At 49.5% G+C, this 11,623-nt stretch overlaps 1 protein-coding gene across 1 annotated transcript in view; it reads right to left on the bottom strand.

Moving 5' to 3' along the window:
* Positions 1 to 1,281: 1,281 nt before the first annotated feature.
* Positions 1,282 to 11,623, bottom strand: part of F13A1 (coagulation factor XIII A chain) — a 185,187-nt gene continuing 174,845 nt past the window's right edge. Inside the window, exons 14-15 of the mRNA XM_051855142.2 lie at positions 11,369 to 11,505; positions 1,282 to 2,989 (exon numbers count right to left, since the gene is read on the bottom strand). Coding sequence (XP_051711102.1) covers positions 2,836 to 2,989; positions 11,369 to 11,505 — 291 coding nt within the window. The 3' untranslated portion in view covers positions 1,282 to 2,835. The remainder of the gene's footprint in view (positions 2,990 to 11,368; positions 11,506 to 11,623) is intronic.

Genomic DNA, 11,623 nt, shown 5'->3' with positions numbered 1-11,623 from the left:
ATGGCAGGAGCCAGGAGCCAGGTGCTTTTCCTGGTCTCCCATGGGGTGCAGGGCCCAAGCACTTGGGCCATCCTCCACTGCACTCCCTGGCCACAGCAGAGGGCTGGCCTGGAAGAGGGGCAACTGGGACAGAATCCAGCGCCCCGACCGGGACTAGAACCCGGTGTGCCGGCGCCGCAAGGCGGAGGATTAGCCTAGTGAGCCGCGGCGCCAGCCTACCACAAGAGATTTAAAGAGTGTTCAGCAAATGATTATTCTGGAACCAGCGTTTGTCTTTACTTCCCAATCCACGTCGCAGCTGGATTTGCTATACTAAAGGGTTTCCCCGGCCTTAGCAGGTTGGAGACAGCTACGTTTACTTCCTTTACAAGGCTGGTGAGGTGAAATTACTCAGAAAAAGATACATATAGCACCTCTCTCTCTCTCTCTCTCTCTCTCTCTCATCTTTATCTCCTGCACCTCCATCTGCATTTCCCTCTCCATCCAGCCATCTGTTTTGTATACGTTGTTGTCAAGGTTTATTGGCTATATCCCCCAGGAGAACCTTGAGAATATCTGAGTACTATCTTTCTCTTGTCTTTGGAGCTTGAGACACAAATAAGGATTTGTTCTGATGTGTCCAGGAATGGCACAGGCAGAAACCAGAACTCAGTCTTTGCTGCTGTGTGAGACACATTGCTCATTGTCAATGTTCAGATAGGATTCTCAGAGTCGCAGCCCCATTCCCCAGGGGGGGATCCCAGCCACTGAAGGAGATGGGCTGGCTCTAAGGTAGGATGGTGAATGGGTTGCATCTTGCAGCCACCTCCAAAGCAGCTGGTAGTCGTTGCCTGGAGCTGAGGAGGATTCTGGGTTCCATCTGAGCTACACCTAATGAGTGATGACCCCCGTATCTGCCACACCTTTCCTGTCTCTGAGGCTGTTGTGGGCATCCCTTATGACTGGTTTCATCCTAACAGTGAACCACCAGAATGGTTCATGACATTGGCAATGAGAAAATATCTATATTTTCAGTGGTTGCAATGCTTATCTTTTTTCAGTTTTTGGAAGCTAGTTTTTGGATTAAATATGTTAAATTCCTGTTTCAGAGAATGTGGTTAATAAAAATCTAGAGAGGCGGCGAGGGAAACTAACTGGGCCCCTGATACCTAACAGAGCTGTTTTTTCTGAAGGACAAGTGCTTTCCTCCCTCTGGGGGTGGGGACTGCTTGCCCCAGAGAGAGGGAGGCCTCCTCAGCTGTTGCGGTGTGTTGTATTGAAAATTAAAGCCGTCCACGTCTATGCAGATGCAAATATAATCAGATTAACTTTATTTGAAGCGTCTATTACATTCTTGTTAACAACAATATGCAAAGTTAAGCCAGTTTAACACTTCAGCAAAATGCACTTAATTTGGAATTTGGGCAGTGGAAGGCTTGGCAAACGCTGGGAGGTTGCTTAGTGGCGTTGGGTATGATGCGCACACGGGGCTGGGGGAGCAGCTCACCCTCATGGTGAGCGAGAAAACTCAGGAGAGGTCTCTGAGGCTTAGAAGAGAAGTTATTTAGACCTGGGCGTGGCATTCTGGCTGCTCCCGCGGTCCCCCTCCCCCGCTTCCTTCCTATTGTGTGTTTTTTTTTTTTTTTTGCTGAGAATCACAGTCTACTGACCTAAATCACACCCCAGGCATATCAATGCAGATCCTGACCATACATCAGCCTTGCAAATACACGTCCCGGGAGCCTTGTCTGGGGGAAGCGTGTTGCCTAGTACAAATGATCTGGGTGTTCCCCAGGGTTGGGTCAGAACTTGCCGCGGCTGTTTGCAAGGCTGAGTCCACGTGGCCTTCAGTGAGCTCAGTGTTTCGCGGAGGTCTCATGTGGAGACACGGGACAACCAGCGGCTGCCCTCCTTCCCCACATCCGGGCACTGTTTCCAACCCAGTGGAATAATTCTATTGTAAAAGGGACCTGGGCCTGCGCCATTCTGTGAAAGTTAGCATTGCAGGGACAGAGGTGAAGCACAATCACTAATTAAGGAGCGTGATTCCTCGTTCCTCCAGTCCCAAACCAGCCTCATTACTTTCTAATTCTGCACCCCAGAAAGAGTTAAAGTTAGGGCTATCGGTGCCTGCTGATCAGGTTAGTGTGATGCCTCTTATAAAATGCATCATAAACTACATTATTTAATAGATCTGAGGATTGCACCTGCTTTTTGATCTCCTCTCAGGTGATTAAGTTTTCCACAAATGCAATTTGTTAATATGGGGCCCATCTTCTCACAAGGTAAATCTCTGCGATTTGGCAGGCAGTCACTTGGCAGCAGGTGCAAGATGAAAGACCTTCCTGTGGCTTTGCCACGAAGAAAAATGATGCTGTGCTCGATGCCTGGGAAAAATATTCTGACATAGAGGGTGGCACCTCATTCCACGAAAGTGGAACAGAATTCTAAGCCCAAATCATGTGCTCGCCTCCATTTCGGGGAAATATGCTATCCCCCAAAGACTGGTAAATCAGAAGTCTTGTTTTACAGGAGGCGAGGGAAGCCCTCTAACACTTGGAGCTGCAGCCATTCGTGATGATAAATCATGGCTTTTATGAGCTATGGGAGCTTAATTAGAGCTTAATTAGAGATAATGCTCAGAATCCTTTGGCGATGGAATGAGTTGAAGCTACCACCCACACAGATAGCCTGGGTTGGGGAAGGTGTGTCTATAATCCGTGTCATTTCTACCCTGGGGCCTCTCTAGTCTTCACACCTAAGTTAAAGCACGGGTTGACTATTTCTGCATTAGAATTTTCTTAGCCAAGACTACACGAGGCCAAGTGCTGGTGGCTGTCTCAGCCTCCGGTGCCTTCACATAGAAGGTCGTCTTCGAATCTCCAAGTTCAGCTCGCCGTACACATGTCGCAGGGAGTCACTGGTCATGCTGGCGATCAACTTCCGAGGGCCGGGGACCCACGGCCGACACACTTCTTCCCACTGCACGGTGGAGTTGGGCCGGATTTCACTGAAAGCATGGGAAAGAGAGGAGAGGTTGGCAGACCCAGCTTCCCACCTCCGCCAGAAGCGACGAGAACCTTATCTTTATCTCAGTTGATGGTGGTAGGAGAATGGGAGGAGCTTGTTGGCTGATTCAGCCAATCACGGCCCCTTTGTGAGGTTCTGCAGAACCTGTCGCTAAAAGTCCCACGGGGCCGTGCGTCCTGCCACTTGCATGCACCCGAAGGCCTCCTATCTGATAAGAGCAGCCAGGCTGAGTCCCGCCAGCCATGTCAATCAAATTCTAATTTGTTCTCCAACCTTCCACGGGAGTCTTGTCTATGTGCCTGGCCTTCTGCTGTGGCTCATTTTTTCTTGCGACTCTTTAATCTCTTCTGGAACTGGAGTTCTATCCTAACTCTCCCATTGTCTTCGCTGAGGTCCTGACACTCCAGTTAGCTCCCCCTTGGGATAGAGAATGTCCCCAGGCCCAGTGGCCGGAACAAGACCCTACCTGCTGCCATCTGACGATCTTCACGCTCTGTAATTTGAAATCAGGTTGTAACCACCAAATTGGGTCCCTCCACCCACGCACCTTTCTGCTACTTGACTGCTGATTTCCTCTTCTACCTTGATAGTGGGGTAGCTTTTCCTGTTCCTGGTGCTCTCTTTGTCCTCCTCAGCCCTGCTCTGAGGTTTTCCTGAGCCTCCTGGACAAGCCCACTCTGTTGGAGAATGAGCTCACTCTGGGCTAATCAGAGTCAAGGAGATCTAGGCTTCTCTGGAGTATTTTCCATATAAACCTGGGAGGTGATTACATAGAGGTTGGCTCTGTGTGAAGTTCTTTGCTTTAGATACTATCAGACACATTTTGTAGTTCAGACAAATGGAAAGTTAAGCAAGGGAAGTCACGTTTCTAAGACGGTCTAGTGGGTAAACAGCCAGGGATGAGATCCAAGTCCTCACGACACGCTCTCTCCGTGCCTGCACACTCTGCTGCACACCAGGTCCCCAGGGGGACGGTGGGTCTTGGAGGCCAATGGCATCCCACACTCCATTTTGCCATCAGATGCCTTCTCTGCCCACACTGTTTACATTTTCGTAGATTTCCTTTCCTAAGCAAGACAGCTGCCCTTCCTTCAGTGGGAAGGGATTCCTGTGCGTGTTCACAGAGGCTTCCTGGTCTCTGCTCTTGACCCTGACAGAGGGCGTGTGCTGGGCCTGACAAAGCCTGGGCCAGCCCTGCCCAAGCACAGCTGACGTCAGATGAGTTGAGACAAACTTGCTTGTCCTGAAGGGAGGAAAAGGGAACTGCCTGTTTTGTTGGGGACACCGAGGATCGATGAGGATTTTAGAAGTCAGTTACTACTATCTCATTTTAGAGAGGACTAAACTGATGTCCTAAAGGAGCCCCCAAACCCTGAATCGCTGAGCTGGATGGCCCAGATAATAGGAGAATTGGAATTGGAGCCAGCCACATATTCTTTCTAGAATTCTGCTAGTAGAATAGACTGTATACTGTCTGGAATTCTGGAAAAACCTGAGCACCAGGAGGCTGGATGAGGAAAGGTGAAACCGCCTGTCACATCCCAAGGAGTTGGGTGCTTCTGCCTCCAGAAGCCGGCACAGTCTGCTCTTCGGGCTGCGCACCCTGCAGACCTTGCTCCCCCGGGACTCTGCTGGATGCGCGCCCCGCCGTTTCTCAGTGCCACTGTATGTCACCGAAACAGGGGCATATGAATTTGAATTCCAACAGATTCAGACACCCAAAGTCTCTGTGACTACTTTGCAGGTTGGGATGCTTAAAAGTTATAAAAATAGAGACCGGCGCTGTGGCGTAGCTGGTAAAGCTGCCACCTGTGACACCAGCATCCCATATGAGTGCTGGCTCCTGTCCTGGTTGCTCCACTTCTGATTTGGCTTCCTGCTAATGGCCCGGGAAAGGCGGTGCTTTGAAGATGGTCCAAGTGCTTGGGCCCCTGCACCTAAGCGGGAGACCCAGATGAAGCTCCTGGCTCCTGGCTCTGGCTTGGGCCAGTGCTGGCCATTATGGCCATCTGGGGAGTGAACCAGCAAATGGAAGATCTTTGTCCGTCTTTCCCCCCCTCTCTCTCTGTAACTCTGACTTTCAAAACAAATAAATAAATCTTTTTAAAAAAATTATGAAAATGGAGATGTTGCTATGTGTGCAGCAAACAACACCAAGTTAAAAAGTTACTTATACTATGTTCATAGCGTGTTTCCACACGAACCTTGTTGCCTGTGGGGCTTATTTAGTAGTCATGTCTGCTTGTCAGATGGAGCTTTGGAGAGAAAAAAATTGGACGTAATGCAACTATTTTTAAAAAAATGAGCCATTGTTAAGGAACGTGCAATGACTGGTGTCTGTAGAATGAAATGATGCCTAGTAGAGTTACAAGTTCTACGGAATCTGGAGCCAGGACATTGGGCTCTCAAAGCCTGACACTCCACTTGTTGGTTTCGTCATCTTAGACAGTTCACGGTTCTTCCATCAGCCTCAGTTCTCTCCTCTACAAAATGGAGACCATACGGTGCCTGCCCCATAGAGCTGTTGTGACAGTTAAATGAAACGTGTTAAGCAAACAACCTAGACCGGAGTTCTACATGGCATGAACATTCAGAAAATACAAGGGTACTTCAAAAAGTTCATGGACAGACGTCATTAAACGATAAGCCTATTTTAGCGCAAAATGATTTTGAAACCCATGCATGTATTTTCATAAAATGCATTTTCCAGGAACTTGGTGAAGACCTGTCATATCAGCTATTGCCAATGCAGCTTCTTATCTGATTGTTTTATGCGATGACAGAGGAGAGGTTTAGCTGCTCCCAAGTCTTCAACCCTCACGAGATGGATTGTGTGATGAAATTTTGCCATGTTGACGTACTTATTATGGTGATATTTGGGTAGGGTCGACCCTTGAAATGTATTCAGCTTTAGAGTAGCAAGTGGAGGGGACATCACCCATGCGGCAGACTTAGCCAGAAATAATAGATGGGCCAATCTGCTCGCTCAGGCCTCAAAGCAAGGTTTACGACATCAGTGAGCAGGCTGGGTGCTGGGCCCAGCTCTTCTCCCACCGTGGTGTGTGGGCATGGAGGAGGAAGCAGGTGAGAGTGGCTGAGATAAACGGAATATTTGCCTGAGCATCCAAGCGCCCAGCCTTCTCCATTCTCCTGGGATGGGGCGAAGATTGAGCAGGAAAAGGAACTCAGAGAGCAAAGAACTGTGCTGTGTTCCTAACCCACCCAGCAAGGAAGGCTTTTTTTTTTTTTTTTTTTTTTTGATCTCCTAGACATTAAGTCATTTCTTCCAGATTGTACAGCTGCTAAGAGGCCCGGGCAGAGAAGAGTCCCATGACACAGGAGCCTGTGGGGCTTGGGCTGTGGGAAGGACTGGGGTTCAGAAAAGGAGGATGGAGCACCAAGAACGGAGGCGCGGTGGCACCTGATAGCAGGACGAGTTGTGCAGAGGGACTTGGTGACTAGCTGCATAGTCCTCCAAGAGAGACACGCGCTTGGGTTAAGACACCTCCTGCGAGACGCCCCGGGGAACCTGGGAGGTCAGTAGAACTAGGGTGGGTGGGGAGAGGCCCCCTTGGAAGGCGAACTGTCAAGGAAAGTCAAGAGGCGCTCATGGGCTGCAGCAACACAGCCCCTGTTTGCCTCGGAGTGCTTGGGCCCAGAGCATCGGTTTTGACAGAGCTAACGGGAAGGGAGAAGTAGGCATTTGGCCTACTCTGTGTACAGTTCTGTGTTTCTCCACACACAAAGTGACTTGTGGTTGGTTGTGGATACACACCCTCTGGTATAAAAATGGAGAAAACGCTAAATCTCAGCAATCTACACCCTAAAAAGGAAATTCTTTCCTTTCTCCTATCTGTGGACGGCAAATCTGGGGTTGTCCCTATGGCCTCGGGTGTTCTTCTTTGGGACAGCTCCAGCCCTTGGCTTTGACACTGATAATCTACACTGTCTCAATTACTTTGCTATTTGCTAATGCTTTTTAAAAAATTTATTCTTTGAAGATGTAGCTGTGTAAACTATTTTATTCAGTTGGATTAAAGCCAAATTATGTGGCAAATGCCCACATCCATAACCTATATATGTGAGCATTTCTTCAAACTTATTAAATTTATTCTATAACTCAAGACTTGAAAAATATGAACTTCACTGTTGCTGTCTCACCTATAAAAGGTAGACATTATAAAATATTTAGTAAGGTGAGGAGAAGCTAGGGTGAGTTAGAATTGTGGCAAGAATTGGTAAAAGCCAAGAAGTATTCGAAACATGCTATTGTTGGGGCGGGCATTGGGTGCAGTGGTTAAGATACTGCTTGTAGCAGAGAGCCTGAGTTTGAGTCCTGGCTCTGCTTCTGATTCCAGCTTCCTGCTAATGCTCACCCTGGGAAGCAGCAGGCAACGGCTCAGGTAATTGGGTGCCTGCCACCCATGTGAGAGACTCGATTTGAGTTCCTAGCTCCTGGCTTCTGCCTGGCTTAGCCCTAAGTGTTGTGGGCATTTGAGTAGTGAGCCAGCAGATGAAAGATCTCTTTCTGACTCTCATTCTCTCTCTCTCTCTCTCTCTCTCTCTCTCCCTGATTTTCAACTAAAATGAAAATGAAGAAATTTTAAGAAAGGAATGTGCCGTCATGATTGTTACACCATCACTTTTGTGGTTCTTGTTTGCATGAACATTCTGCACACTGATTTTAAAAAGTTGCTCCTGCCTGTGTAGAAAGACAGTTCTCCGTTGTTAATGTACAGTGCTCGACTCCACAAGAACCCAAGCCCAAGATGTTGATTGCTTAACACCTGTGCTATTTTTACCCAGAGCCGTTCATTCTCTCTCTGCGGTTTCCCCAAGTGGTCAATTAGCAGCACTTTCTGAAGCAGTTGTCCTACTTGGGGACCCGACAGGCCCAGCTGCTGGGCACATCTCAAACTCGAACTCGATCTTGAACTGTACCCCATCATTCCCTCTTCCTCATAACATAATCTACATCAGGACGCCTGTGTGGGAAAATACTCCTCCATGAAGATACCCAGACAGAAAGAGAGAAAGAAAATCATTCGCCCAGTGTGGGAAGTGGAGTAATCCTATTTGCTGGGGCCAGATGCAGTGAAAAATGACTCTTAGGAACGTGCTGAGTTGTCAGGATAGCTCCGCCATTTATCATCTCGGATGCACTCAGGCAAATGGGATTACCATCCCACTGTGCAGAAACGGCACGCGGCCTGTGCTCTGTGGTCTGGCCCCCAGCTTCTGTCCTCCTTGAGCAGCTTCAAGTTTGAATCTCAATCACAAAGTTGGAGAATTTTTTTTTCTTGAAATAACTCACAGACCTTGATCATTTTTTTTTTTAAAGAGAAGATGAATCTGGAAGGTGAATTACTTGGTGCTCTGCCGGTATCAAGTGCAGAAACTTAAAAGCTGAGAGTCTGTGGAAGCAGACCCCGCGAGCAGCGGAGAGAGGCAGGAGGCAGCGGGGGCGTAGCGGGGGCTCACCCTGCGGGAGGCCTGAGACACAGAGCTGCCGGCTCTGTTCCCCGCTCCAACTCCCTGCTCACCAGCTCCTGCCTCCTAGGGCCGCTGCTTTGGGGTCCAGAGCCCCTGCCTTCCCGTCATTACCTCTGCCAGGGGTGTGGGTGGCCAGGTGGGAGTGGTGAGTCCCTGACTATTTACGTCTGAATCCTAGGAAGAAAGGCAGTTGGAGCCAGCATTTTGGGCCTATGCGTCTGCACTTTCTAGGAGTCTAAGTTGTTTCACAAATAGGACACTCCTGGATCAGAACTCAGCAGCAGAGGGGCCGGTGGGTGCTTCCAACGATCTGAGCAGATGGCGGTGGGCGCCGGCTGTGAAGGTTGTGCCGGAGTCAGGAGGCAGACGGGAAAGCAGCGCTCGGTCCAGAGCTTGCCCATGTGCCCCTATTATACCCTAATGTCCAGTGTAATGGCATTTGGGGGGGGTCTCTGTGATGGGGCTGGGGTCCTTAGAGCCAGCTCTTCCTCTCTGTCTGCTCTGAGGACATGTGAGGAAGGCCATCTGCAAGCCAGGCAGGCAGCCCTCGCTGGGAGCTCAATTGGCCAGCACCTTAATCTTGAACTTTCTAGGCTGTGGGACTGTGGGAAGTAAATGTCTGCCCAGTCCATGAAGTTTCTCTTACAGCATCCCTAACAGACTCTTGTCTGGCCACCCATCTCCCGTAGACTGTGTACCGGTGGTGACAGCTGGCAGTACCTCCAGCCAGTGTGTGCGTAGGACACCTGCCCTGTGTCCGTGCAGGGACTGGGAGTGCCATTCCTTATCCCTGACTCACCCCCACTCTGCCACACTCCAACTTGAGACGTTAACAATAAGCAAATCATTGTGAGGCTGAACCTACTTCAAGGCCTGTGCCTCCCAGTGGTGAGACATTGCACTGGCCCTGGCCAGGGTGGGGTTCCCCAGACAGCCAAGTGCAGAGGGAGAAGGTGGTTCAGGCAACCTCAGATGAAGCGAGTGGTGTGAGTGTTTGAGAAAGAGAAACGGGATACAGTGGGGGTACCTACCGGAAGCCTGTTTTGACTTTGCCTGAGCTATCTGTGTGTCTGATTCGAGTGGGAAGGTGTGACAGCAGGTAAGCCAGGCTGCTGCTTCTGACTTGGGCAGGGCTGTCGCTACTACCCTCTCCTCCTAGCTGGTGTTGATGTCTAACTCAATTCTTTCTGCCCTGCAGTTTCCCTGTTAGCACAGGAAAGTTGTTATGGTTTGTGCTTGCATTGAAAAGGAAGCATTCAAATTATATTCTCTATGTTTATTGTGTCTACAGTAACACATCTCTTACTGATGCTGAAACCACAACTGGTATCATTTCAAAGAAACTCAGACGGCCCTGTGCAGGTGACAGGGTGCCCTAGGAATGAGTGAGGCCTTGAACTTGTCCTGCATATTCCAGAGGATTCTGGGATACTGCCCAACATACCTGGTCACGAGGCGTTCTCCCAAGTCCTCCACCTCTCTTTCTATGCCTTACAAGGTCACCCTACAGGAAATGTGTTAGATTGATGCTGACAGGGTTTTATTTGTAGTAGAAATGAAAGTAGTAAACCTTAAAGATTGGGATGCATCCTGGGTGTCAGTTTAAGAGGTGCACTGGCAAACTGGAGTGTGAAAAGGAGAGAGAGAGCGGAAGCCACATTTCAAGCGAGAGAGCAGAAGTCAGGGTAGATGCTTGGCCCAAGACTGTAGGAGAGTGAGACAGCTGTTTGCAACCATCTGCAAGCCATCACCTGGTAGAGAGATGGGCCTATTTTGCATCAGCCTAGATGACAGAATTAAACTCATTAGTGGGATCAAGATGGCAAAAGCTCCTGACCATGGCATGGGCTGTCTTGCTGGGGACACTCTTTGCCAGTGGAAGGGGTAGAAACTGAGACCTGCAGAGCATAGCATGACTGCTGGGGTGGAAGGGGTTGGAGTTCATGCATGTTGATACAGAGCCTGTAACCTCTGGTCTCTGAGTGGTACTAGACCTTGGTCTCTGAGTGGTACTGGATCTTGGTCTCTGAGTAGTACTGGACCTTGGTCTCTGAGTGGTACTAGACCTTGGTCTCTGAGTGGTACTAGACCTTGGTCTCTGCATGATACTGGATCTTGGTCTCTGAGTGGCACTAGACCTTGGTCCCTGAGTGGTACTGGACCTTGGTCTCTGAGTGGTACTAGGCCTTGGTCTCTGAGTGGTACTAGACCTTGGTCTCTGAGTGGTACTAGACCTTGGTCTCTGAATGGTACTAAACCTTGGTCTCTGAGTGGTACTAGACCTTGGTCTCTGAGTGGTACTAGACCTTGGAATCCAGAGGCTGAGTAGTTTTCTCCTGAAAGCAGCAGGCTCTTTACAGGGATTGGGGTGGTCAAACCCGTGAGGTGAGTTTGGAAAGACAGGACCCAGGAAACGGGACCTCTTTCATCATAACCTAGCACATAGTAGGTCTTCAGCGACTGTTGATGGAAGGGACAGACGAGAGGTATTCCAGTAAAATTCTGGAACGCTGGGCTTCTGGGTTCTGGAATTAGCCACCTGAGTCTCTCAGCCTGAATACTGGCTCTGCTCTTGCAGCCTGCATAAGCTGGGGGCAGACCAGATGACCTGTGGACTCTTCAAATTCTTCAACTACACAAGGAGGTAATCACGTTGCCTACGTCGTTTGGGTGCCCTTAAGGATTAAATGATGGAAGTGCTGGTCAAACCAACCTAATGTTTAACTCCAAACTCAGCAGGGATGGTCAACAAGGAGTGGAAAGAGACCTCCACTGGGTTCGAGTGTGCATTTGGAAAAGATTGCGAGAGAAAGCCTCCCTGTGGTCCTACACGATCTTCCACCCACATCCCCTACCCCGAGCTTACCGGAACAACTTCCTCTTTGGCCGTATCACCCCAGGGCCATCCAGGTGGATCCAGACGTTTTGCAGAGTTTCTTGTAAAGGATTGGTGAACTCGACTGTGACAACCATGTCAGAACCGACTTCGGGAGTGCCACGCACCTGAGAAACCGTCCAAGAGCAAAGCAACACGTCAGCACCACAGCAGACCCCCTTCTGCTCTGCTGGCGTCTCGGCATCTTCACTTGAGCTAAGGCTTTGCAGGGTGGTTTATCTAAGC

The sequence above is a fragment of the Oryctolagus cuniculus genome, chromosome 5 (genome assembly GCF_964237555.1).
Source record: "Oryctolagus cuniculus chromosome 5, mOryCun1.1, whole genome shotgun sequence".
Classification (NCBI taxonomy): domain Eukaryota; kingdom Metazoa; phylum Chordata; class Mammalia; order Lagomorpha; family Leporidae; genus Oryctolagus; species Oryctolagus cuniculus.
Note: the sequence above shows the minus strand (reverse complement) of the source record. Positions and strands in the feature narration are given on the sequence as shown.